Genomic DNA, 27,459 nt, shown 5'->3' with positions numbered 1-27,459 from the left:
ATTGAGAGCACTGGCTGCTCTTCCAGAAGATGTGGGTTCAATCCCCAACACCCACATGGTGGCTCACAACCATCTGTAACTTCAGGTGTGGGACTCCATGTCGTGTTTTTTATCTCCACAGGCACCACACACATGTGACACACAGACATACGTGCAGGCAAAACATCCATACACGTACAAAAAAATATTATAATAAAAGTATATCGCTGGGCATAGTGGCACATGCCTCTAATCCCAGCACTCAGGAGGCAGAGGCAGGCAGATCTCTGAGTTTGAGGCCAGCCTGGTCTACAGAGTAAATTCCAGGACAGCCAGAGATATATAGAGAAACCATGCTTTGTTGGGGGGGGGGGGGTAGGAGGTATATAAAAAGGCGTGTTCCACCTTAGAAAGAGTTCATTCAGGTTTCATTAGTTTCATAACTAAGCTAAATCCAGGCATTTGTCCATACACTGGTTGGATCACTGGGGTTGCCGCAGCATGGGGAAGTCTGTTGCTGGTCTCAGATGTGAGCTCGTGACACTCTTAGCCTACGTTGGTGGAAGCTGCTAGTCCGCTAAGAATACAGTTTTAAGGTTTATCTGAAAGCTGTAGGGTTGCCAGGTCAGGCATGGAGACTGTGCAGTACACTTATGGCTCATACCAGCCTGCAACTCTATCTGTCGTGCTTGAAACCCTAGTTCCATCCACAGAACCATGTTAAAAAAAAAAAGCATTGTTTGAATGATTTTTCAGGACTATTATATTAAACAGTGAATAAAGCAGATCCAATGGTATGGTGTGTGAACATTTTGTTAAACCCTCATAAGCCTTAATTTTCTTTTAGAATTCCTGTTTGGGACTAAAATATGGCAGGTCTCAGGCTTATGTCCTGATTTGAGCCTCTGGGTAGATAAGAGCACCACCATTCTTAGGCTCAAAGGCAAAGTCACTGGGGCATCACGTGACTGTCTAAGCATAAAGGTGTGGGGTTGGTTTCTACCTATCCATTGTTATGGACTCAAGCCTGAGTGAGCATGGGGTGCAGGGGTCACAGGCGCACACAGCAGCTGCCCAGGGATGCTCGCAGTCAGGGAAGCTCGTCTTGGGAGCACTCGACTTCTAAGTGAAGCAAGCCAGTCTCAAACATAAGAATATTGTCTGTCTCCACCAGGTGGGCTGTTTAGAACATGAGGTTCGTAGAGACCCTGGACACAGGAGAAGGGGAGTTGATGGTGACTCCAAAGGTTCGTTGGAGGTCACAAGAACACTTTGGAGACAGAAGCTGACGGATCCTCAAAGCCCCACTCTGCCCAGTGTGGGTGACATTTGTATTTTCAGTGACAGAACTGCTCTCAGATGACTCTGTGGACCGAGGGTCCTGGAACACAGAAAAGCCACACTGGGGTCAAAAGTTCTGTGAGGCTGTGACTGGACAGAAGCTCATGAGTTAGACTCTTACAGCGTTAGAGATGAATTATTATTATTATTATTTTTTAAAAGTTTATTTTTATGTGTAGCAGTGTGTGTCTGAGTGTGAGTGCATGTACACATGGGTGTTCAGGCAAGAAGAAGGTGTCAGATCTCCTGAAGCCATCCAGCTTAGGTGGTGGGATCTAAAGTCAGGTCCTCTGCAAGAGCAGCAAGTACTCTTAACCACGGAACCATCTCTCCAGCCTCCCTGGGCTGTCTTTAATCCCCGTAAGATCCAGTCACCATCACCGGTTACCTCTCCTCCTGACCTAACAGGCTTTTCCTGTCACATGTTGTCATCTGAGCGCTAGGGAGATGGCTCAGGGGTCAAAAGCCGGTGCTGCTCTCACAGAGGACCAGAGCCCCCCAACTCAAAGTCACATCGGAACCTTTGCATCTCACAGTCTATGCTGGCACCCCCAGCAGACACCAGGATTCAAATGCCTTGGCTTTGCCCCATCTCCTCCAGTGACTCCATCTCAGCTCATGGGCAGTCTTTCCATGGGATGGAGGACACAGTCGGGTCCCGAGACTGTGAGACCTGAGGAGGAGGCTCAGCAAAGGGTCCACGGCCCAAGCCTGAGCACCTGAGTTTGCATCCACAGGACCTACGTAAAGAGCTGGACACCGTGGAAAGCCTGCAAGCTCAGGCCTGGGGAGGCAGAAACGGGATCCCAGGGGCTCACTGGCCAGCCAGTCTAGTTAGTCACTTATCACGTTCTACCAGGTATAGTGAGAGACCCTGTCTCAAAACATAAGGCAGAGAGCGAATAAGGAGACAGTGGATGTCAACCTCTAATCTCCACATGTACACACCCATACACACAGAAAGACACACACATACAAATACACACAGAGAGACAGTCACACAAACACACACAAGTACACACAGAGACACAATCACACAAACACACACAGACACACACAACTGAAAAAGTAAGCACAAAAATTTCAAAGATGAAACAGACACGAAGTTGATGCAAGATCACACCACCCCCCACCAGGGGCTCCCTCACTGTCTACATCACTATTGCTAGGGACAAAGGGACCAGGCTGCGCCGTGCCTGGAGCCATCTGCCCAGCAGTTTTTCCACTGGTGAGTGCAATGGGAGGTCCCTGAACACCTAGTTCATTACCATAGAGAGGTTGTGGAATCAACCAGATATCAGTGGTTCTCAGCACACCTTGGCATCCCAGAATCACACCCCAGATACCTAACGGGCCTGGAGTCATTCCTAGCCGGGCTAAATCTCTGCATCACCTTTGGTCTCAAGGCCAACATCTCCTACCTCCCAGGAAAGCTGTCTTCTCCATGGGCTCCCCTCTTCAACCCCTGGGCACTACCCCTCATTCAGCACGGTGCCCCAACAACCTACTCAGTACCGTTTCCTACCTACGGGCATCGCCTGAATCATCCATCAGTCGCTACGGTAAAAACAGCCAGAAAAGGAAGCTGTTCCTTCCTCAGAATTCACTGGGCCTTTTCAGTATCAGGAAACCAAATTGCTCAATAGGAAAAAAGTCCAAAGTCTTGTGGGGACAACTGTCGGGTGGAAGACTCTGAGCATGTCACTGTGGCCAGCAGCTGGGGTGCAGGAGACCTTTTTACTTATGGACAGGAGAAGACAACAAACAAAGCCAGAGCAGGGAGGTCAGAAAAGGATGACGGAGCAGTGGAGGGAAGGGAGGGGAGGCTTCACCTGCAGCCACAGGGACCCATTAGATAGCCGTGTGTAGCGTTTTGTTCCAGTGCAGATATGACATTTCCGGTTGGTCTTGAATGTCTGCCTCAGCAAGGCCACCTGGTAGGGTGCACCGGAGAGGTAATCTTAACCAAAGGGCATGTGTGCCCACGCAGGCTGTACTCAGAGACCATAATCGAGCAGACAGCTGTCTCTCAAACACCCTGGCCTTGAAGCGTCCAGTCAGGGAATGAGGAGAAGCTGGAAGACACGTTCCCGGCTGTGTCCTTGTTGTCTACCCGAGTCAGTGCCAGCTGATCACAGCGTGTCGAGGTGGATGGGACTCCAGGTATTCTGAATGTGATGGAGGGACTGGGGCTGGCGGTCATTTATCCCAAAGCTGGGCCGCTGCCCGTCAGGTGTGGGTGGATGAGTCGGAAGGCAGGCCAGTGGTCTGAGCATCTCCAGGTGACAGTTATGGTGGCCTTCGGGCCTGGGTGTCCCAGGGACCCTAAGACACTGGGATTGAGGGCAGCCAAGCTGCTGAGGACCCAGGGAGGACAGGAATTTGATTCCAAGTATCTGGGCAAAGCTCTCTCTTCACTTGCTGGGCTTCAGTTTGGGAACAAGGAGTGAATCGATGGGATGTTTAGGATGCTGTACCAGCCTGGGAGCTTTATCGGTACTGTGTCCTCCCTCTGCTCTAAGTCCCTGTGAAGAGAGCCAGTTCTGTTCATAACTGCTACCTGAGAGCATCCTCCTCCTCCTCCTCTTCCTCCTTCTCCTCCTCGTCCTTGTCCTCCTCCTCCTCCTCCTCACAGGAACCTCTCTCAGATCCAAGCACACACACATCCACTTGGAAGAAGGGGGAATGAGTCAGTTTGGTTCATAGCTCTATCTGTCTGTCTGTCTGTCTGTCTGTCTGTCTATCATCCAACTATCATCTATCATCTGTCTATCATCCATCCATCTATCTATTGTCTGTCTATCTATCTATCTACCTATCTATCTATCTATCTATCATCTCTCTGTGTGATCATGAGAACGTGTGTGTTTGAGCATGCGTGTGTACACATGCTTGGGGAGCCCAGGAGTACTGTCCACCTTATTGCTTGAGACAAGGTCTCTTGTTAGCCTGAAGCTCACCAATTAGCCTAGGCCGACTGACTAGAGAGCCCCAGAGACCCACCACCTCTTCCGTGCTGGGGTTTAAGTTCTGGGCACCATGCCTGATTATTTTATTTTTTACTTTTTTATAATTTATCTTTTTTAAAAAAAAGAAAACAAACTATCTTTTTTTCGTTTACATACCAATCCCAATTCCCTCTCCCTCCCCTCCTCCCATTTCTTCCACCTACCCCGCCCCCATCCACTCCTCAGAAAGGGTAAGGCACATTGCTTTGTGGAAGGTCCAAGGCCCTCCCTACTATATCTAGGCTGAGGAAGGTATCCATCCAAAGAGAATAGGATCCCAAAAAGCCAGTACATGCAGTAGGAATAAATCCTGGTGCCACTGCCAGTGGCCCCTCAGTCTGCCCCAGCCATACAACTGTCAATCACATTCAGAGGGACTAGTTTGGTCCTATGCTTGTTCCTTCCCTGTCCGGCTGGAGTTGATGAGCTCCCATTAGCTCAGGTAGACTGTTTTCAGTGGGTGAACCCATCATGGTCTTGACCTCTTTGCTCATATTCTCACTCCTCCCACTCTTCAACTGGACTTTGGGAGTTCAGCCCAGTGCTCCCCTGTGGGTCTCTGCCTCTGTTTTCATCATTGCTCAATGAAGGTTCTATGGTGACATTTAAGATATTCATCAGTCTGACTACAGGGCAAGGCCAGTTTGGGCCCCCTCTCCTCTGTTACTTAGGGTCTTAGCTGGGGTCATCCTTGTGGATTGCCAGGAACTTCTCTAGTGTCATGCCCGGCTATTTTAATGTCAGTTCCAGGCATCAAACTCATGTCTTCATGCCCACACAGCAAGCGCTTTACTGACTGAGCATCTGTCTCTCCAGGCTTTTTGGCAATTTCTTAATACGGGTGAAAAATGGGTGGGCAATGGTGGTGCAGGCCTTTGATCTCAGCACTCGGGAGGCAGAGTCAGGCGGATCTCTGTGAGTTTGAGGCCAGCCTGGTCTACAAAATGAGTTCCAAAGAAGCCCCGTCTCAGAAAAAAAGAAAAAGAAAAAAATGGCATAAAGAGAGGAAACTTTGTGCTATTTTATATAAAATCCTCAACTACCTTGAGCCTACGTCCTCAGTAGCTGTCTTCCCAAGACAGAGGGCAGGGCTCTGGGCAAGGTAGAAAGGGAATCAGGATTAACATCCTGAGAAGATCTCCAAACTTTAGAGATCTCTGGGTTCTGGCTTTTAATTCCCATGGAGAGGTTTAAGTTTTTCGAAAGTCTAAATCCTTTAGGTCCTGGGTTTGTTTACATTAAAGCTGGCAAACCCAAGGATCACCCACAATGGCGATCCAAGGTCCCCCCATCTTGGTCCCAGGATGCAGGTGGGCTCCGTGCTTCCTTGTGTCTCTCTCTGGCTGGCCCCTCCTCGGTAAGAGTGATCACACCTCAGCCTCATGCTCCTCCTGCTAGTGTCCCCAGACTGGGCTGTCAGGTTTTCACTGTCTTATCTCAGCGTCTTCTACACAGCAGCAAGGAAGCCTCTGCCTCCAGGGGGGTGGCGCTGAGTCAGGCTGCAAGTTTGCCTACAATTACTCAGGGTGGAGGCAGTGCCAGCCTCTGCCCTTATCTGGATCCCTGTGATCCACCAATCTTGGGCGCTCCCTGCATTTTACTTACTTATCTGTGCAATGGGATCGATGCCTCAGGAGGCGTCTGCAGAGAAAACTACACAGGAAAGAAAACAAAGTCATCTTTGGGAGCCGTGAAAATATTACCGCCCTAGTGACTTTCCTCTCCGCTGTGACAGAAGCAACTCAGGAAAAAGAGAGGTTGACGGTGTGAGGCAGAAAAGCCATGGCAACAGGAGCATGAGGCGGATCCACAGCCAGGAGGCAGCGATGAGCGGTGCTCCCAGATCCTTTCCTCCTTTCCATTCAGTCAGTGCTCCCAACCCCTGGAACAGTGCTCCCAGCATTTACTGTGAGTCTTCGTTCCCAACTAGCCTAATCTAGAAACTCCCTTGCAAAGAGTTTTGTTTCTACTGCTGGTTCTGGTCCTGTCCAGTTGACAGACAGTAACTGTCACAATTATTAATAAGTATTAATAAATATTTATTTACTTTGTTTTGGTTTTTTGAGACAGGGTTTTTCTGTAGCTTTGTAGCCTGTCTTGAAACTATCTCTTGTAGATCTAGCTGGCCTCAACTCACAGAGATCCACCTGTCTCTGCCTCCCATGTGTTGGGATTAAAGGTGTGCACCACCACTGCCCGACTTGTTTTCCACTTTTTTCTTTTTTTAATTGATATTTATTGACTCTACATTTTTCTCTGCTCCCCTTCCTGCCTCTTCCCTCCCCTCTTCAATCCCCCCCAAAGTCCCCATGCTCCCAATTTACTCAGGAGATCTTGTATTTTTCTACTTTCTACTTCCCATGTAAATTATATCTATATAAGTCTCTCTTAGTGTCCACAGTGTTGTCTAAATTCTCGGGGATTGTGGTTTGTAGGCTGGCTTTCTTTGCTTTATGTTTAAAAACCACCTATGAGTGAGTACATGTGATAATTGTATTTCTGTGTCTGGGTTACCTCACTCAAAATAATATTTTCTAGCTCCATCCATTTTCCTGCAAAATTCAAGCTGCTGTTATTTTTTTCTGCTATGTAGTACTCCACTGTGTAAATTACCACATTTTTCTTATCCATTCTTCGATCAAGGGGCATTTAGGTTGTTTCCAGGTTCTGGCAATGACAAACAAAGCTGCTATGAACATAATTTAGGACATGCCCTTGTGGTACAATTGAGCAATCCTTTGGGTATATACCCAAAAATGGTATTACTGGGTCTTGAGTAATGTTGTTTCCTAATTTTCTGAGAAATCGCCATACTGACATCCAAAGGGGTTGTACCAGCTTGCATTCCCACCAGCAATGTAGAAGTGTTCCCTTTTCCCCATAACCTCTCCAGCATAAGTTGTCATCAGTGTTTTTGATCTTGGCCATTCTTAGAGGTGTAAGATGGAATCTCAGAGTTGTTTTAATTTGCATTTCTCTGATGACTAAGGATGTTGAACATTTCCTTAAGTGTCTTGCAGCCATTTTAGATTCCTTGGTTGAGAGTTCTCTGTTTAGATCTGTACTCCATTTTTTTTATTGGATTATGTGATCTTTTGGTGTCCAATTTCTTGAGTTCTTTGTATATTTTGGAGATCCGACCTCTGTCTGATGTGGGGTTAGTGAAGATCTTTTCCCATTCTGTAGGCTGTCATTTTGTCTTGTTGACCATGTCCTTTGCTTTACAGAAACTTTTCAGTTTCAGGAGGTCTCATTTATTAATTGTTTCTCTCAGTGTCTGTGCTGCTGGGGTTATATTTAGGAAGTGTTCCCTGTGCCAATGTGTTCAAGTGTACTTTCCACTTTCTCTTCTATAAGTTTCAGTGTGGCTGGCTTTATGCTGAGGTCTTTGATCCATTTGGACTTGAGTTTTGTGCATGGTGATAGATATGGGTCTATTTTCATTCTTCTACATGTTCATATCCAGTTTTTAAAATATCTATTTATTGGGGCAGGATGTACATGTGGAGGCCAGAGGACAACTTTCAGGAGCCAATCTCTCCTTTCTCCTGTCAAGGCAGGGTCCGTCCATCTTGTCTCTGATGCTGTGCTGTGTACTCCTGGCTAGCTGGGTTAGGGGTCTCCTGCCTCCCCCTCACACCTAGTCATGAAAGTACTGGGATTGTTGATACAGAGCACCGAGTCCAGACTTTTGTGTGGGTTCCAAGCATTGAATTCTGGTCCATAGGCTTATGGGTTTTTTGTTGTTGTTGTTGTTTGGTTGGTTGGTTGGTTGGTTTGGTTTTTAGAGACAGGGTTTCTATGTAGCTTTGGAGCCTGGAACTAGCTCTTGTAGACCAGGCTAGCCTTGAACTCACAGAGATCCGCCTACCTCTGCCTCCTGAGTGCTGGGATTAAAGGTGTATGCCACTACCGCCCAGCCCATAAGCTTATGTTTAATAAGAATAAGAGAATAGAAAAAAAAGCTAGTGTTTCTATTCTGTAAGATTTCTCCCTAGCCCTGGTGTGGGGTGTGTGTGTGTGTGTGTGTGTGTGTGTGTGTGTGTGTATACGTGCACGTAGATAAAAAAATCAATGAAATTGAATATGTTATGGGTTTTCTTTTATTGGTTTATTGTCTACATCAGAAATGGTCTCTTGTAGCACAGAAGTATCATAGTCAAGCTTGTACCAAGGCCATCTTCAGATTCAGACAGTGGTGATTCTTGGAGTTTTTAGCCCATGCATTCCTCTGTCTGCCTGATCTGTGTATGCCCTATTCAAGCAGCAGATCCCCACACTGATTGCAGGACGTGTGGCTTTCAGGGGAATCAGCCAACAGCAACCATGAGTGGGGAACTTCCCCTAGAACGGTTTGATGGAGGCTGCAGGGTCTGAAGAGAGGCAGCCTCTGCCGTCTTGCCTGTTGGGTGACTATAATCGAGAGGGGGGGGCAGGGTTGCCAGCTCTGTAGCTTCACTCCCAATGGGTGGGCCATCGTGGGGACCCTGTAGTTTGCCTATGACAGGATAGCTCTGAAAACTAGGATTGGGATCCCCAGGGCTGCTTCCTGGTTGCTCCTGGTCACTGGAGACTAGTGCCAGCTTTGTCCGAAAAGCTTCCTCCTTGGACAATATTTACAGGGTACCCAGGTTACACTTAAGAAAAAAATAAGCACATGAAGCCATATTTTTAATGCTGAAACACTGCAAGAAGTCTCCCCCTTTGAACTCCCAAGCAGATGTTCTTGTCAGTTTCATGGGGGGAACCCCAAGGGCCAGCTCCTGGGCTCATCCTCACAGACAGGACTGAATGCCTGATCTGTGGCCTGTTTCAAGGAGCCAGGCACCTTGTGAGATGCTCACTTAGCTATGAGCGCTGCTGGTTGCTGCTGACACCTTGAAATTCCCAGTCATTTCTGAACAAGGATCTGGGTTTTCATGTGTAATGGGTTCGGCCTGAAAGCAGGTGAAGGTAATTTCTAACGTACAGCATGCCTCAGAGAAAGTGTACAGCTTGGTCACCGTGCACACGGGAAAGACAAGCCTGAAAGGCCACATGCTACCTTCTCTCTGGGTCCTTGAGTTCTACAGGAAATCATACAATCTGAAACCTCATCAATGACCCAGTTAATTTTCAACTTCTGACATGGGAAAGGTGTAGACAGGGCTAGATGAGGCTCGGTTTGTAGAGTGATTGCCTAGCATTCAAGAGACCCTAGGTTTGATCCCCAGGACCCCACAAACAGGGTGTGGTGGTGCACACCTGTAGTATCCAAAATCAGAAAGTAGAGGCAAGAGAATCAGAAGTTCAAGGATATCTTGGCAACAAATCAAATTTAAGGCCAGCCTGGGCTATGTCAGACTGTCACAAAATTAAGCAATTAATTAACTTAATTAATTAAAAATTCAAAATCCACATATCAAGCTAACATTGGCTAGTAGAATGTTGCCCAGCATGCTCAAAGTCCTGGATTCAACCTTCTGCACCACATCAGTCAGGTGTGTTTGCGCCTGTCTGAAACCCCAGCACTGGGCAGGGCGTAGAGTCGAGAGTGTCAGAGGTTCATCCTTGCCTTGGCTGCAGAGTAAATATGAGTCCAACCTGAGCTATATAAGATCTTCATGAAAGAAAGAAAGAAAGAAAGAAAGAAAGAAAGAAAGAAAGAAAGAAAGAAAGAAAGAAAGGAAGGAAGGAAAAAGGGAGGGAAGGAGGGAGGGAGGGAGGGAGGGAGGGAGGGAGGGAAGGAGGAGGGAGGGAGGGAGAGAGAGAGAGAGAGAGAGAGAGAGAGAGAGAGAGAGAGGAAAGAAAGAACTCCCTACTGAACACTATACCAAGGGCACAAATGACAACACTGGACCAGACATCCCGACATCCAGAGAGCTAACATCACAGCCACAATCCTCATCGTCCCATCTGTCTTCCCTATCCATTGTCCGGGTGCCCAAGGCCATCATTCTCAATACCTGTCTCTCCCTGTCAGCCTTGCCTTTTCTAAGACCCCACCTGGTCACCTCCACGCTCTTCCGGTCCCCAATATCTCTCACCAAGTGTCACAGTCCTCTCCTCATTGATCTCCCTGCTCAGCCCAGACACTTGACTTTAAATGTCAGCTTTCCTGCCCTTAAATGAAATAACAAAACACACGTGGTAGATTTGGCTACGAATTCACCATCAGTGGAAGCACCAGCAACAACAGGTCCCAGCACCACAAATGCTCGGCACCTGAGGAGAAACTGGCCTGGGCTCAAGGTGCAATCTCAGAGAACGAGACTGAAACAATGTGCACGATTTTTTATTTGACATCAGTAAACCCTTGCTTCGCGTTCCCACTTGGCACCCCATTCGAAACTGCAGCCATATGTCCCAGTCCCACGCTCAGATGAGTAACTTCCAGAGGTTCGCAAAACTCAGAGGCCAGCTGTGTTGTCTTACCCCTGGAGGTTTCCCACCAGCCGTGACAGCCTCCTGTGGCTTAGTTTGGGGTTTTCTCTTCCCCCTCCTCCCTCCCACCCAGCTGTCTGTCTGTCTTGATGTAGGTCCTAACTAAAGCCCCTGCTGAGCTCTGTTACACTCCTACCTTACCCACACCTGGCCCACACCCCAAATTTGGGTTTTTATGATCTATGAAACCCAGACATGTTGATTTAAGAAAAAATGACAGTAATTCAGACACTGTTGGAAAGGTTGGGGGTGGGGACTGGAGAGATGGCTTACCGGTTAAGAGCACCCACTGCTTACAGATGACTCCTGTACCCGCCCCAAGCAGCTCACACTGAAACTCCAGCTCTAAGGGACCCGACCCCCTCTGGCCTGCATGGGCACCGTGTGTATGTGTGTGTGTGTATGTGCGCAGGCATGCGTGTACGTGCGTGTGTGTGCAGGCACACATACATACACATAATAAATAAATAAGTTTTTTTTTTAAGAGAGGAGAAAGAAAAACAGACAACCAACCTAAAAAGGGCAGAAAGAAGTTGGGCGCAGGCCAAAAGCAGAGCACCAATTCCAGTCTCAACGTCTTTGTAGGTTAAATTATTATTATTAAAGTAGAGAAGACCAGTCATTTGATCCCTGTGTGGCCACGCAGACAGGGCTTGCCCTTGAACTTCACATCTACAGAGTTTCCAGATCTTTCTCCTCATCTCCTGTCTACGTTTGGGGACATGATGGTAGACGCCGCTTTGATTGTCGTCGTGACAAACACAAAGCCACCCTAGTTCAGCGCTCTGCTCGGGAGACTCACACCTATCTTCAGACTTGGGTGTGCTTCTGTCTAACTCCTGTATCCAGACTCGGTGTGCTTCCGTCTAACTCCTGTATCCAGACTCGGGTGTGCTTCCGTCTAACTCCTGTATCCAGACTCGGTGTGCTTCTGTCTAACTCCTGTATCCAGACTCGGTGTGCTTCTGTCTAACTCCTGTATCCAGACTCGGGTGTGCTTCTGTCTAACTCCTGTATCCAGACTCGGTGTGCTTCTGTCTAACTTCCTAAGCTAAGCAGACAGTGCTGGGGGAGGCAGGAGGAGCTGGGGATGTTTGTTTGGGGCCTGGGCTCCTCAGAGGTGCTCCTGATAGCTGTGGGGGCAGCCTGCCCCATGGCTCTCTCCTAGCTCCCAGCAGATGCTGGATCTGGAAGGTTCTGGGCTTCTAGACACATCCTCCAAACTCCACCTCGGTCTCCACACAATGTCTTCTATCTTCTCGTAAAGACACTAATCTGCTGGCTCAGGGGCCCAGCCTCCTCCAGCAGGTCCTCATCCACCTGTGTAATTACCCTGTTTCCAAAGAAGGTGACATTCTGAGGTCCTGGAACATCAGTGTAGCTATTTTGGTAGCTACAGATCAACCCATAACGCTCCCTATAGAAATCTTTCCCCACCACACATAAAAATACCAGCTATTTCTATTTAATAATCATTTAACACTTAAAAAAATGCATTGTATTGCTCAGTGGGATGTACACCTTTTCTTTTAGCTTTCTTTGTTCTTATACTTTGCCCTTGTAAGGCAGGCTTTTGAAAAATAAAAATATCCTAACAGATCTATACAACTAGGAAAAAACAGCTCTGAAAACACTGAGGGCTTTTTTTAAACTGAAATTCAGTTATTTCCTCTTAAAATATTTATGATCTGCATCCTTAAAAATTATTTATTTAGTGTGTTATGCATGCATGTGTGTATTGCATGTATGTGGGGAGGGAACAGAGAGGGAACAGATAGAGAGGAAGGGACAACTTGAAGGAGCTCCACCATTTAGATTCCAGGGATAGAACTCTGGTCCATCTGCCTTGGCAGTAAGCGTTTACCCACTGAGCCAGCTTGCCAGTCCGAATCATCTGTATTTGTAAAGAAATTGCTGGGTGGTGGTGGCGCACGCCTTTAATCCCAGCACTTAGGAGGCAGAGGCAGGCGGATCTCTACGAGTTTGAGACCAGCCTGGTCTACAGAGAGTTCCAAGACAGGCTCCAAAGCTACAGAGAGAAACCCTGTCAGAGAGAGAGAGAGAGAGAGAGAGAGAGAGAATGAATTTGAATCGTGAGATGATGCCTCCTGGGAAAGGCTTAGAAATCCTGCAATCCAGGTGACTTTCAGTGTTTGACACCAAATCCGCAGGCTCCTGCAATTTACCGAAGCAGAAATGACCTCTGAGGCCCTGCACCGCAAATCAGGGTTTATGTCTCACCAACACAAGCTCTCTTGTTTAGAAAAGTTTTCTTTACTCAGGTGTACAGACGTGGGACTCAGAAACAAGGTGTCGTTTCTGTGTGACTTGGTGGGAGACATCTCCTGCTGGTGTCCTGAATGCGCACAGCAGATGCTATCAAGCCATTTAGTGCTAGTTACCTGTGATTGTCACAGACCTGGTGAGAGACTGTCAGTGACACAGAAAGTCCTGTCAATTTAACCATCAATGCCTACAAGGCTATCAGGTAACTTAAAGTTACAGGAAGTATGGAGCTGTAACGACAGTCTCTGAAACTCTTTAGGGTGCAGGGAAGCCCCTGAAACGAACACACACACACACACACTCATGCATAAATGCACACTCACACATGTGCATGCACATGCTCACACACACACTCATGCACACACACTCATGCATGAATGTACACTCACACACGTGCATGCACACACACACTCATGCATGAATGCATACTCACATACATGTGCATGTACACACACACACCAACTCATGTGCACACACATTCATGTATGAATGCACACACACACACATACACACACAGAGCACCTGTGCAACACCTAAGGCCTTCACCCTGTCAGATGCCACTCTGCCCACCTGGCCCACTGAGGACTTTTACACCCTTTGTCTTGGCCCCGCATCTCTCTTGCAAATGCTTCCACAGGCGTACATATGCCTGAGGGGAAAACAGTAGCCCACAGGGGACTCCAAAGTCAACCCTGAACAGGCCAATCCCACACAGCTCCAGCACGAGGCAGGGCCTTTCCAATGCAAACAGTAGTGCAGGGCCGAGCTTTCCTCAGCAGCTGGAGGAGAGTCACGCGGTTTCCTAGGAGACGTTCAGTTAATATGTTCTCTACCGAATGAACAGCCTTAAAGTGAGAAGCAAAGCTGGGAAGGATCGCTTGATGCCAGCAGCACCTGCTGCTGCTATGGGAAGGTGGGGGGAGCTGGAGGTGGGGTAGGGGGCTCATTAACACTTCTTAAATTAGAAAATCCTTAAATTAAAAATAGCACCTAATGATTTCTAAAATTAGCCCTCCTTGCTTTCCATAAATACACGCTTAGACCTCTGGAGACTGGTCCACTCACCAAGCCTTGCAGGCAGGCAAGCCTTACCTTAACTGGTAACCTTCACAAGGAAAGGCTGGACAAGGTCAGAGTCAGGGGTCAGCCAGGAAACCCAGTATCGTACTGGATCTTCCACTCTGCAGACCGTGGCCGCCTGGGACAGCTGGGGACTGACCTGACGGGCTTGAGGAGTTCCCCACCCTGGGGTACCTTTGCAGCTAGCAAAGCCGAGCTGGGCCCTAAGCACCTGGCCACCTGGGAACCCTGTCCCTGGGCACAACCCTGTCCCTGGGCACAACCCTGTCCCTGGGCACAACCCTGTCCCTGGGCAGGAGCCAGAAGTCTTAATGTCACATTAGCTCTGAATTCCAAAGCAGCCTCTGAGGTGCCTGAGAAAGTCACCCCTTTAGAGACCCAGCCTCCCCAGACTGTTCTCTAAGTCACAATTGGTACACACACCTTAACACGTTGCCAGTCAGCCCAAGCTGCGTGGATAACATTTGTTATTACTAATAACTGATCAAACAGAAGGAAGGCTCAGATGTAACAAAAAAGGCTGAGGTTAGATAAAAAGCAGAACTTCCTCTACCTGCTTCCCACGAGTAGGACCCAGGAGACATTCAGAATGGGGGCTTTGACGTGCGGTCCCCTGGGGGCTCCAGGAAGCACAGGCTTCTGGGACCTGCATCTCTCTCTTCCAGCTCTGCCCTTCCATCCTATGAAGTCCCCAAAACCATTTTATTTTTAGGATATGTAAATTATCATACCAACTGCCTATGGAAAAGCGTTTCCGTTGCAGAAATAAATGCATCAAGATAATATTTAACCCAGTTCCCTTTTCTCACCCTCCCTTTTGCTTTATTAGGCCACCTGTGGGCACCTAAGGAACAGACCCAGCCCTAGGGACCCGGGCGCTGCCTGGCGCGGCTAGCGGAGCCCTTGGCCATGGCCAGCACAGCCGTCCAGCTTCTGGGCTTCGTGCTTAGCTTCCTGGGCATGGTGGGAACGCTCATCACCACCATCCTGCCGCACTGGCGGAGGACAGCCCACGTGGGCACCAACATCCTGACTGCCGTGTCCTACCTGAAGGGGCTGTGGATGGAGTGTGTGTGGCACAGCACGGGCATCTACCAGTGCCAGATCTACCGGTCGCTGCTGGCACTGCCCCGGGACCTGCAGGCGGCGCGGGCGCTCATGGTCATCTCCTGCCTGCTGTCGGGCATGGCCTCCGCCTTTGCTGTGGTGGGCATGAAGTGCACTCGTTGTGCCAAGGGCACACCCGCCAAGACCACCTTCGCGGTGCTGGGGGGCGCGTTCTTCCTGCTGGCCGGCCTGCTGTGCATGGTGGCCGTGTCCTGGACCACCAACGACGTGGTGCAGAATTTCTACAACCCGCTGCTGCCCAGTGGCATGAAGTTCGAGATCGGCCAGGCCCTGTACCTGGGTTTCATCTCCTCGTCTCTGTCCCTCATTGGGGGCACCCTGCTCTGTTTGTCCTGCCAGGATGAGGCTCCCTACAGGCCCTACCAGGCCCAACCCAGAGTTGGGGCCACCACCACAGCCACCGCCCCTGCCTACCACCCACCAGCAGCCTACAAGGACAACCGTGCCCCCTCGGTGACCTCAGCCTCGCACAGTGGGTACAGGTTGAATGACTACGTATGAATTCCTTCCCAGGCCTCTGCCAGGGCTACTGGCCCCCAAGGGACCACTGACAGATGCAGGGAGGAGGCAGAGACCCATGCACATGGGGAAGTGAGCCCAGAACCCTGGGCAGGGTGCTCTTCAAAGCAAAGACTTCTAAAAAGTACTGTTTTTGTATTTATTATATGTATTTATGTGGGTGGTTTAATGAGAGCTCAATAAAGACTGGCTTGGAAGCTTGGCCCATGGGGTCGGTTTGCAACGTGGGAACAAGCCCCTCGGAGGTGGTTCTGAGGTGGATGGCAGTGGGTGCTGCTTCTTCAGGGGTAGAAAAGCTCATCAAAGCCCTAGGAATTTTGAGTATCCCAGTTGGGCAGCCGCCCTAAGGATGAGGACCCCTGAGCCTGACATTAAAGCACTAGCATCCACTAGTGCATGATGGGAAAATCTGAGAAAGCCGATTGCTGTGCCCCCAGGACATCACAGAAGCCCTGGAAGTCCAGAGATCAGAGGGGCACAGTATTAGGAAGGTTGAGAACCGTCTAGAATCATCTGGGTTAGTTACCTGGCGTGTCTGTGAGGAATTTTGGAGACTGGTTAAGGAAGGAAGGAAAAACAACCCAAGGTAGGAAATACCATCCTAGGGGCGGGGACACAGGACCAAAAGCAGGAAGCTGCAGCTCAGGGGAATAAGCGTTTGTTGTGGCTACAGTCTGAGGGTTCAGCCATCACGGCAGCAGGAACAAGAGGCAGCCGGTCACGTGGAGTCCACGGTCTGGAAGCGGTGAGTGAGGAATGCTGGCGCTCTCTGACTTTCTGCCTGTCCTTGGTTCCCAGCCTTCCTGATGCTGCGACCCTTTAATCCAGGTCCTCATGCTGCGCTGGCCCTGACCATAGCACCATCTGTTCCCACTTCATAACTGTGATTTTGCAGCCGTCATAAACCGTAATGTAAATACCTGTCACGCGGCCTCATAGGGGTCGCGACCCACAGGTTGAGAATCACTGTTCTAGAACCTGTCACGTTACAACCAAAGTTAACCACACTCTCTGACACCAGGCTCTGCCTTGACTTTGCAGGGCTCCCTAGACCCTCGGGTTCCCGAATGTTGGGAGGCCCCCAGGGGCAGGTGGAGCTGAGGAATCTCTTTTGTCTCCTGCAGTCAGCCCACCCACAATCTGCTCACAGGGTTTCTGGGGTCTCCGGGTTTCTACCGCTGTGATGAAACACCATAACGGAAAGCAGGTTGGGGAGGAGACGGTTTATTCGCCTTACACTTCCGCACTGTAGACCATGGATGAAGGAAGTCAGGACAGGAATTCAAGCACTGCAGGAACCTGGAGGCAGGATGCTGTTAGAAGGAGAGGCTGCTTGTTGGTTCCTGGCCACCCAGCTAGCTTAGATCCGAAATAATCACACAGAAACTGTATTAATTAAAACACTGCTTGGCCCATTAGCTCTAACTTCTTATTGCCTAACTCTTACATCGTAATTTAACCCACTTCAAGTAATCTGTGCATCACTACGAGGTCACGAGGTCGTGACCTACCAGCAAAGTTTCAGCACATCTGTCTCCGGCAGCTCCATGGCTTCTCTCTAACTCCACCTTCCTCCTCCCGTGCTATAGGCCAAGCCAGTTCTTTATTCATTAACCAATAAAAGCAACACACAGACAGAAGGACCTCCCACACCAGGATGCAGAGGCCATGGGGGTGCTGCTCACTGGCTTGCTCTCTATGGCTTGCTCAGTCTGCTTTGTTATAGAACCCCAGACCACTCTCCCAGGATGGCTCCACCCACTATGGTCTGCACCTCTCCTATCAATCACTAATTGAGAAAACGCCTCACACCCAGATCTTTTGGCAGCATTTTCTCCATTGAAGTTCCTTCCTCTCCAGTGACTCTCTTCTGTGTCAAGTTGACATAGAACTATCCAACACACCTGGCAACATGAGGCAGCCAATCAGATAAGAGAGGGCTTGAAGGTCCCCGGGGTTGGTGCCTCCCTCCCTCATAACCAGCAGCTTGTAAAATGAGGAACTCGATAAAATAAGAGCGGTGTGTACAACTATAGAATTCTCAAAAATGAAAAATTTAAGGAAGGAAAAGGGGTTAGGGAGATCTGAGTCTGTCTCTGGCCTTGGTAGAGATGTGACAATTCTCAACCACCTGGCAGCTGAGGCTACAGCTCAGCTGGTAACGTGCTTACCTAGCACAGGTGAGGCCGTTGGTCTTAAGCCGAGTGTGTTGGCACTGCCTGTAGTCCCAGGCAGAGCAGGCGTTAACATCACCCTGGAGAGGAGCTCAGCAGTCCAGAGCACTTGTTCTTGCAGAGGACCCGAAGTCGGTTCCCGACTCCTGCATCACAGCTCACAACCATCCGTAACTCCATTCTAGAAGATCCAACACCCTCTTCTGATCCCCGACACCACCAGGCCCTCATACAAACATGCGGATAAAACACATGAATCTAAAAAGAAAAAGGAAAACTGTCCTTGACTACACGGCAAGTCCAAGGTCAGCCTCAGATACAGAAGACTGGGTCTCAAAAGACAAAATAATAAATAAAATTCTGACTGTGTCTCAAAAGAGAATAATAAAGAAAATTCTTTGAAAAATGCAAAAAAAAAAAATAAAACAAAACCTCCTTGGATGATTATACGATTGCCATATAGCCAGAAGTACTCTAGTGAAGAAAACCAAGCAATGGTTCCTCTCTCAAGAGTTCATCCAAATGGCAGGAAAACAGACTCAAGCAAGCAGCCTGACCTAGAAGTGTTAAGGACAGAAGAAGGTGGGCTGGAGAGATGGCTCAGCAGACCAGAGTGCTCACTGCTCCAAAAGGAGGCTGGATTCCAGCACCTCCATGAGCAGGTCATACCAGCCTGGATCCACAACTCCAGGGACTTAAGCGCCCTCTTCTGGCTTCCTTGGGAACCGCACACACACACACACACACACACACACACACACACACACACACAATAGTAAATATAAAAATAAAAGAACAATAGGAAGCGAATTTGAAGCAGGATTGAATCCTTTTGAACAGGTAGGGGTGTTTGTTTACGCCAGCAGCACAGAACAGACCTCTAGTATAATCATCTTCCAACCATGTGAATCCTCATAGACACATATGTAATTTGTGACTGTATGTGGAGCTTCTCAGAACTATCACTTATAGAGCATGGGGGTGGAGGTGCTTAGGGGTGGGTGGGGTCCTGACTGCAGAGGATGAAAGGTGACATCACTTCCACATCTGCAGCCCCCAGGGAAAACAGGAAGTGGTGTGTGGGTCCGCCCTACACCTAACAGGAAGTGATGTGTGGGTCCACCCTACACCTGGCCATCAAAACATGGGAATGGATGGGAGGCAAACCTGGGTCTCCTCATACAATTAACAGTGCCTCCCCTCATTTTCTCTCCGCATTAACTCCCAGGACAAGTGTTCCTGCCCCTCTAAGTCTCTCTTTGCCACCCTACAATCAGGGCCGTCGCCATGGAGTAGACGCCACGCCATGGGTAGATGCTACCTCCTGCTCAAAACCGCAGGCCTAGGTCTTAACCAAGCAGACTCCTTTGAGGCCTGACACAAGACCTCAAGTTTCAGGATGAGAAGGAAACATGAGTCAAACTCAGATGTGTTCCAGGAGGCCATTGTTACAGCGAGGGATGAATTACAGCCCTGCCCCTGTGGATTGAGAAACACTACATTTGGTTCTCTCTGAATTTGGCTCTGATCCTGAGGTCTAGTCAGCCGCAATTTCTGGGTCCTTCCTCCTCTGTTCAGGCCGCCTAGCCCCCCCCCAAACACACACACACACACACACACACACACACACACACACACACACGGAAGGGCCTAGTTCCAGGAGAAGTAAGAGGCCAGCCCTCCTCCCTTAGGGCAGCCCTGAATGGACACAGACCACCAGGCCCTGATGCCTTCCAATCCTGAGTCTCCTCCACCCACCCCTGAGACGAGATACCAGAACCTTCCACCTGTGGGTCCTTGGAGAAGATACCCTTTTTTCAGTGGGTCTCTCGAGGAAGCCGTGCCCAGTCATGGGCCTGTGCCCTTCTGTGTTCAGCACCTGCCCGCCCCCCATGGACCACACCCAAATGCTCTCATGAGTTGTGTCTTTAGAAACCTAAGCCCTCTGAAGTTTCCCTGACCATCCTAACTCCGTACTGCCTGCAGTGACCACATGGAATACTATGAAGCTAAGGCAGTCCAGAATTTGTACAACCGAGGTTTACGTTAAGGATAAACCAGAGATAGAAGTAGGATTTTGACCTTACAACTGGGTACCTGGGTCACAGCTTCAGGTCAGGTTCCTCTGGCTGTTGTTGCGTGTTTCATGGACCAAGCAGGGAAAGCGGAGGGAGGCAGCCTGAGTTTGGACCCCAAGATCCCCATGGTAGAAGGAGAGGATTCCTGAAAGTTGTCCTCTGTTTCAGAGGTCATGTGTTACCTGAAGCCCTTAAACACACACACACACATGCACACACACACATAAGCACGCACATACAAAAGCGCACGCGCACACACATGAAGAGAGGAGGATTGCCAAATGATCACCCTGGGAGAGGGGAGAAACCGAACGGGTTTATCTGAGCTTTGAGGTCTGTATCACAGGGGCTCAGGACACGGCTCACCTGGTACAGTGCTAGCCTAGCATACACAAAGTCCTAGGTTCAATCCTCAGCACCCCCTAAACTGGGCACACGGTATACATCCAGCCCTTGGGAGGCGGAGGCAGGAGGGTCAAGAGTTCAAGGGTCAGAGGTTTAGTCATCCTTTGGCTCTGAGCGGAGTCTGAGTAAGACCTGAGGTAACAAAGACCCTGCTTCAGAAAATACATAAATAAAGGTCCTGGATTCCTCTGACTTCCCTTACCAGAAATGGGAAGAGAGAAAGGGAGAGGGACAGAGACAGAGACAACGGAAAACATTGTAATCTGATTAAAAAAAAAAAAAGGTCTGTTCTGGGCAGCTGTCCAAAGGAAAACATTGAACTTCATCTAGTAAATTATTTTAAAACACTACCAATGGGCTTTGCAGGTGCGTGGAGGGGGAGGCATTAGTAAACCGCCCATTTCCTGCCGGAGAAAGGCCAGTGGAGGTCACCCCATAAATCACACCCCCCAAGCTAATCACCTGCCTCTTCCTCAAGTCTCCTCTTGCTCAGTCAGCCTCACACGGGCAGGTGGGCAGCCCAGCGCAGGTCTGCTTTAAATCCCTTCTACCGAAGGCCTTTCTTCTTAAATGCTCGCCACCTTCCCCCAGGCTGGCAAGACTGGCAAATGATTGACCGGCTGGAGCGGTCCTTCTGCCAGGGCAGCCTACCAGCTTCTGCCCAGGGCATCAGCTGCCTCCAGCTCCGGGGAGGTCTGGGAATTTTTCAGTCATCTCAGGCATTTTTCTGACAGAAGGTGTTTGCATAGACTTCTCATCCAGGCTAATAACTAGAGAGAAAAACAGGAGGGTTTTGGTCTAGTGGCTTCAACAGGTGTCTGAGGAAGTGGGCTTGCCTTGGGTGAGAGCTCCGTGACCTTGTCGACCGTGAGCTGGGTGCAGCAAGGGGGGCCTGGGTAGTGAAGTGGGAATGGGAATGGAAAAGTCTAGGGTTGTCCTTGGGTGTCCTTGACCCAGGCCCCTCCCTCCTGAAAGATTCTTACGCTACCACATGCTTTGGGTTTTTGTCGTTTTAGTTTTTGAGACAAGGTCTTGCTATGTAGCCCAGGCTAGCTTTAAATCAAATCCTCTTGCCTCTGCGTTCCCAGTGCTGGAATGAATAGACCTCCACCATCTCGCCCAATGATATCACATGCTTTTACCTTTACAAAATCAAAGCTGATTAAAACCAGAATGAAACAGCAATGAAGAAAACGTAAAAGACGACAATATCAGGTGTGGAGAGGGAGGCTCAGCCACAGTTTCCAGTCGTTGTGGGGACGAATTAGTGTGAGGATTTGAATCTGCACGCTCCACCCTCCCCTGGTGGACCTTGGAGGCAGTGATACGGGTGGGTTCGTGCCCAGAGCCTCCGTGGTAGACACTTAGAACCAGGACGGGTTTCGTTCAGCTCTGCCCTCATAGCTCACTCAGTGCTGGTCCTCATCAGTCCATGAACTCTGCTGTGCTGCTAACATTTTTATTCCCAGGGCCATGTACTTTGTAGTTGACCGACAAGCTGTCTGTGCTGAATGCAGTTGAAAGCAGAACTTCGTGCTGGGCAAAGTGACACTATCACTGTGTCCCCTAATCCATTTGCCCAGTGCTCCGTAGGACCACAGTGAGTGGAAAATGAGGCCTCCATTGCCACAGACTACTCCGTAGCTGGACAACAGGTAAGGTCAAGCCTGAAGCAGAGATGGAGGAAGGCACACAACGCATTTTCACAGATTGGTTTTATTTTTAACTTTGTAGCTGTGTGTGTGTGTGTGTGTGTGTGTGTGTGTGTGTGTGTGTGTGTGCGGTTGCATGCAGAAGCCAGAGAGAATGTCAGATTCCCCGGAGCTGGAGTTAAAAGAGGTTGAGAGCCGCTTGACATGAGTGTTAAAAACAGGATTCAGGGCCTCTGCGAGAGCAATGCTCATTCTCAACCGCTCAGCCCTCCCTCCAGGCCCCAAATCCCCATCAATTCTAAGGAGTGAGATATAAAGTACAGGCACAACCTGAAATAAACTAGAACTAATAATGTTGAAGCAGAAGAGAAATTAATGCTCAACCCTACTAGAAATGCAAAAACGAACGGATCTCTCGCTTTCTAATTTTTCTTATTTTAAAGAGGAGCACAAACTACAGTAACAGCCTATCTAGGAAATTACAATAGCAAGGTTACTGTGGATCAAACCTACCAGGTGGGCAAAGCTGGAGACAGAATAGTAACCATATCTGTAAATGTTTCATGGACTATACATATCAAGCATTCTAGGGGGAAACATAAAAGTTCATAAAAAAAAAACAGGAAGGGGGAAAGGGAAGATTGATGATGAATCCAAGACTTGTTACTTTCTGAAGGACAAGGTAGAAAGTACAAAAACAGTGTGTTCAGAGGAAGGTGTGAGGAGAGCACAAATACACACAATGAGGATGAAGGTCAGGGGCTGGAGAGATGGCTCAGAGGTTAAGAGCACTGGCTGCTCCTCCAGAGGTCCTGAGTTCAATTCCCAGCAACCACATGGTTGTGGTTCAACCACCTAGAATGAGATTTGGTGCCCTACATGCCAGAACACTGTATTGTCGGAGTCCGGTGGCAGCCCGGACCCTAAGTTATTTCTCTGTACCAGACCCCAACATAAACTATCTCTTTGGACCAGCGTGGAGGCAAGGAAATAAAGACACAACTCACATGGCTTTATCGGGAGGGAAATTCTCAGTGATCCCTCAGGAAGTCCTGAGTTCACATCCTGAAGAATTCCTCTTGCTTTATTCTCCAAACAGTCTTTATACCAAAACTTAACTGAGGGGGAAATACATTAGCATTCTGTCTCCTAGGTAACCAGGTGAATGGCGTTTGTCATGTCCGCATCTACCTGTCTGCACTGTATGCTAGCTGTCACGTAGGCTTGAATCAGCATCTCTACCAGGCATCCTCCAAATTACAAAGAAAGGAGCAAAACCACATCCTGACCTTTTGTTAGGTAGCGACAGCCCTGTCTGGAAGGGTACGTGACCATCCTCAGACATTGACTATGGCTTTAGAGCCTGGCTGCTATACCATATAGAAATATGGGCCTACACTATATATATAAAATAAATAATTCTTTAAAAACTCGAGTTCAATCCCTGGGATCCACACGGTGGAAGGAGAGACCCGACTCCTATATGTTGGCCTCTGACCTCCACACGTGCACTGTGGCACATGCATGCCAACACACATGCACAAATGCATATGCATGCTAAAAAAAGTAAAACAAAATGTAACTAAAAATGCTAACTTAAAAAACATACACACGAGAGCTGGGCCGTGATGGCACACGCCTTTGATCCCATCACTTGGGAGGCAGAGGCAGGTAGATGTCAGCTTTCGAGGCCAGCCTGGTCTACAGGGTGAGTTCCAGGACAGCCAGAACTACACAAAGGAACTGTGTTTCAAGAGAAAAACAAAACAGAGGAGACGCTCTCTGGGCGAGCCTGCTGGTTAATAGCCTCGGCACCTACCCCGAGCATCTAATGCCGACAGTGCGTCTTATAGCCATTTTATGCCTGGACAGTTGTGTGTCAACCTGACAGGAGCTAAAGTCATCCGGGGGGAGGGAGCCTCGATCATGTTGTTGGCAAGCCTGTAGGGCATTCCCTTAATTAGTGACCGGTGGGGGAGGGCCCAGCCCATAGTGGGGGCCATCCCTGGGCTGGTGGTCCTGGGTTCTATAAGAGAAAAGGCTGAGCCCGTGAACAGCACCTCTTCATGGCCTCTGCATCAGCTCCTGCCTCCAGGTTCCTGCCCTATTGAGTTCCTGTCCTGCCTCCCCTCAATTCACCCTTAGCTGTGGAGCTGGCGCACAAAGGTGGACTGAGGAGCGCTTGCTCTGAGAACAGTCTGCAGTCAAAGGTGGGCAAGTCCACCCTGCTCCGTCCAGGCCCTTCCTCTTAGCTCAGCACAGCTTCGTCCTGGAAACCAGAGCTGGGGTCGCAGGGCCCTGGTGGTTGAGCAGAGGCAAGGAAAGCCAGAGGGAGGGTGGGGACAAACCTGGCAGCGGTGACTCAGGAGGTAGAGGTGGTTCTGGTCGCTGCCCAGGAGGGTCTGAGTATCACATGGGCCTGTGGCTAGCAGGGCTGTTTCTTCCATTTGTCCACCCGCCAGGAAACAGAAGCCTCGGATAAACCCACAGCGCTGGCCTTAGAATAAAAAGCAGCTTCATGGGCCAGAGCCAAAAGAAAGCACAGGCCCTGTTTTGTGTCTCCTGCCAGGTGGCTCCGTGGATGTGCCTCCTGGATTTGAGATGGTCTCCTCCACCCAGCGAAGTGCGGTGGCTGGGCAGCTCGCAGGTCTGGAGGGTCCCTCTCCCCAAGGGTGTTTAGCCCCGAAAAGAGAGTCCCTGGGAAGTGGAGTTGTCTTGAGTACAGCACCCTACTGTAGACTGCCGTGTGGGGCTCCGTGGACACAGCTGAACCAGGGTGGGACTCAGTGAAGGTGAGGCCTGCCTAGGGCCGTGTGGAGAAGCGCCCAGCCCCTCAGTGGTTGAGCCCCTGTCGCCAGAGGGAAGCTGAGGCTGGGCCAGAATCAGCAGCAGGGCCAGATTAACCCACAAGTGCTTTTGGTCAAGTGTATTTATTTATAGGGAAGAGACCGCCTCCATCTTTGAGGCAGTCCTAATGTTCAGTGTCTCTCATACTGGTCCAGTGTCTCTTCATGCTGAAGGTGAGGACATCTGGACCAAGGGGATTCTACGCAACATCTGGGAGGCCCAGTTAGTCACAGACGTAGGCTGCAGGCTCTGCTCTGGTCTAGCCTGGCTCAACGCACTGAGCCACACGCCTTTGATCTCGGTTCCCCGCATTGTCCGGAGCTGCTGGCTAATTTCGTGAGTCAACTCAGAGTCTTTTAGATGCAATTAAAAGTCAAACCCCTGGAGGCTGCAGAGATGGCTCAGAGGTTAATGGCGCACACTGCTTTCACACCAGACCCAGGTCCAGGCCCCAGTTCCCCCACAAGATAGCTCACCACTGTCCAGGGGATCAGAACCCTCCCCTGGCCTTCCTGGGTACCAGGTACCCATGTGGTGCACAGGACACACATACATTCAGGCAACACATTCATATACATCCAATATTCCTAAAAAGTTAAATTCCCCAAGTCTGAGTATGCTGAGAGATCTGGGTTGAATTCCAGCATGTCAGTAACCTGGGCTTCGAACTAACTTTTGTTTGGAGTGTTTGTTTGTTTGTTTTGAGATAGGGTTTCTCGAGCTGTTCTAGAGCTCACCTTCGTAGACCAGACTGGCCTTGAACTCACAGAAATCTGACAGCCTTTCTCCCGAGTGCTAGGATTAAAGGCTTTGAAGCTTTTGATTCTTATCTGGGTTTTTCTGGAGGAGTCGCAGCCTTCACAAAGCTTAGTTGTGAGAGGCCTTGGAAAACCACACGGTCTCCAGCTGAAAATTGTTTGGGCAGAGGACTCCCTCACAACTCCAGCTAAGAGGTTTTGGTACAGGGAAACTGACTAGCTGAGAGGTGTAAATTGTATAACAATAAACAAAAGAGTTTGAAGCAACTGTCAGTTCACCAGCTGACTCCCCTGCTGTTGGGCTAAACCTGAAATTCATCTTGGAGTGATCCTGATTCGTTCACAGACCCACGCAAAACCAACCGCTGACACTGAGCAAGCAGTCTGTCCTCCGTGGGGCCGTGGGGGATCAATCCAACAGCGGAGGGCGGACTCCCCATCCAGGCAAGCAGGGAGCCCGCTTCCTGCCACCCACCCTCCCCGGTCCATGCACACCCTTCACACAGGTCAGTTTTCTGGAGCCAAGAGTCTCTCGGGCAGCTGCATCTGCATGTCCCACTTGCCTTTCTGTGGTCTATCCTGCAGCAGTCTCAGCTCCCCAGAGGGCAGTCCTCTGGCTGGCTGCCCTGGCCCCTCTGGGAGTTGGGTGCTAACTGCCTGGCTCACCCACAGAGGCTGACTCTGAATGTCCAAACCCATATGTGGGTTGATTTTAATCTCGCTTTCTGAGCAAAGCAGGCTGGGGTTCAATGGTGAGGCTACCAGATCCACCACGCTAGGTGGGGTGGGAAATAAGAAGGGGATTGCTGGGGAAGGGGACACCAGGGAAGGGATGCTGCCAGGACCTCACACTTCTCCCCCCCCCCAAATTCACGTTTTTCCCAAGGTCAGAACAGGGGCCAAGGAACCTGGAGTAAATCCCACCTGAAATGCCTCTGGAGGTCATCTGAGGGCACCAAGTCAGGTGAGTACTCAGAAACAAGTACCCGGGGTGATCAGTGCTGAGTACTCCTTACCACACCTTTACCGCCCCCGTCAGGTTCTGCTAGTGAGGGGACATCCCATGCAGGACACAAGGTAGAGGCCACACTGAAGAAATGGCCTCCTCAACCACCACCCAGGCTGCTGAGAGGGCCCCGCAGGCAAAGGTGCCTGCTGCCAAGCCTGGAGACCTGAGTTCAATTCTCAAGACCCACGCTGTCAAAAGAAGAGAACCAATTGCCAGATGTTCTCTAACCTCTGCATGTGCAGAGATCACGTGCACAGGGATCACACACACACACACACACACACACACACACACAAACACAAATGTACAAAACCAGAGGAAGGGTAAATGCAGCAATGAGCATTCACGCATTCCACCCATAATCTTCCCACACGCGTGTCTAGGTCTGGCCACCAGGGCCTTAAGCTAGTGAGAGAGCTCTCTGGCCTTGCCTGCTACAGGGCCAAGCAGGATAGCCCTCAAAGCCTCCCAGCAGATTCAAGGGGCAGAGTGACCTCCAGTGGCCATTGGGAGCACTGCATGCTCTCACTTGAATTTCTCATTTGCAGGAAGGAGGCTGCTGCCATCTTTTCTCCTCAGGGTTATTAACTCAGCACCCAAGTGTGTGAAGTCCCTCAAATGAAGGGACCCAGTGCAGATCAGGTTTCCTAGTCTCAGAAGCTCCATCAAAAGGAGGAGTTAGCCAGGTGGTGGTGGCCAGCTCTTGAGAGGCAGAGGCAGGTGGGATCTCTGAGTTCGAGGCCAGCCTGGTCTACAGAGTAAGTTCCAAGGA

The 27,459-nt window shown here is 49.6% G+C and overlaps 1 protein-coding gene across 2 annotated transcripts in view; it reads left to right on the top strand.

Annotated features, from left to right (window-relative positions):
• Window positions 1–15,949, top strand: part of Cldn14 (claudin 14) — a 95,199-nt gene extending 79,250 nt beyond the window's left edge. The window contains exons 1-2 of one of the 2 annotated variants that reach the window (XM_075954451.1): window positions 3,361–3,483; window positions 14,947–15,949. In XM_075954451.1, the coding sequence (XP_075810566.1) occupies window positions 15,027–15,746 (720 nt within the window). In that variant the 5' untranslated portion in view covers window positions 3,361–3,483; window positions 14,947–15,026 and the 3' untranslated portion in view covers window positions 15,747–15,949. Of the gene's footprint in view, window positions 1–3,360; window positions 3,484–14,946 lie in introns of those variants that run through there. The other variant, XM_075954461.1, reaches the window with a different exon arrangement.
• The last annotated feature ends 11,510 nt before the right edge of the window (window positions 15,950–27,459 follow it).

This window comes from Microtus pennsylvanicus, chromosome 1, assembly GCF_037038515.1.
Source record: "Microtus pennsylvanicus isolate mMicPen1 chromosome 1, mMicPen1.hap1, whole genome shotgun sequence".
NCBI classification, from domain to species: Eukaryota; Metazoa; Chordata; class Mammalia; order Rodentia; family Cricetidae; genus Microtus; species Microtus pennsylvanicus.
Note: the sequence above shows the minus strand (reverse complement) of the source record. Positions and strands in the feature narration are given on the sequence as shown.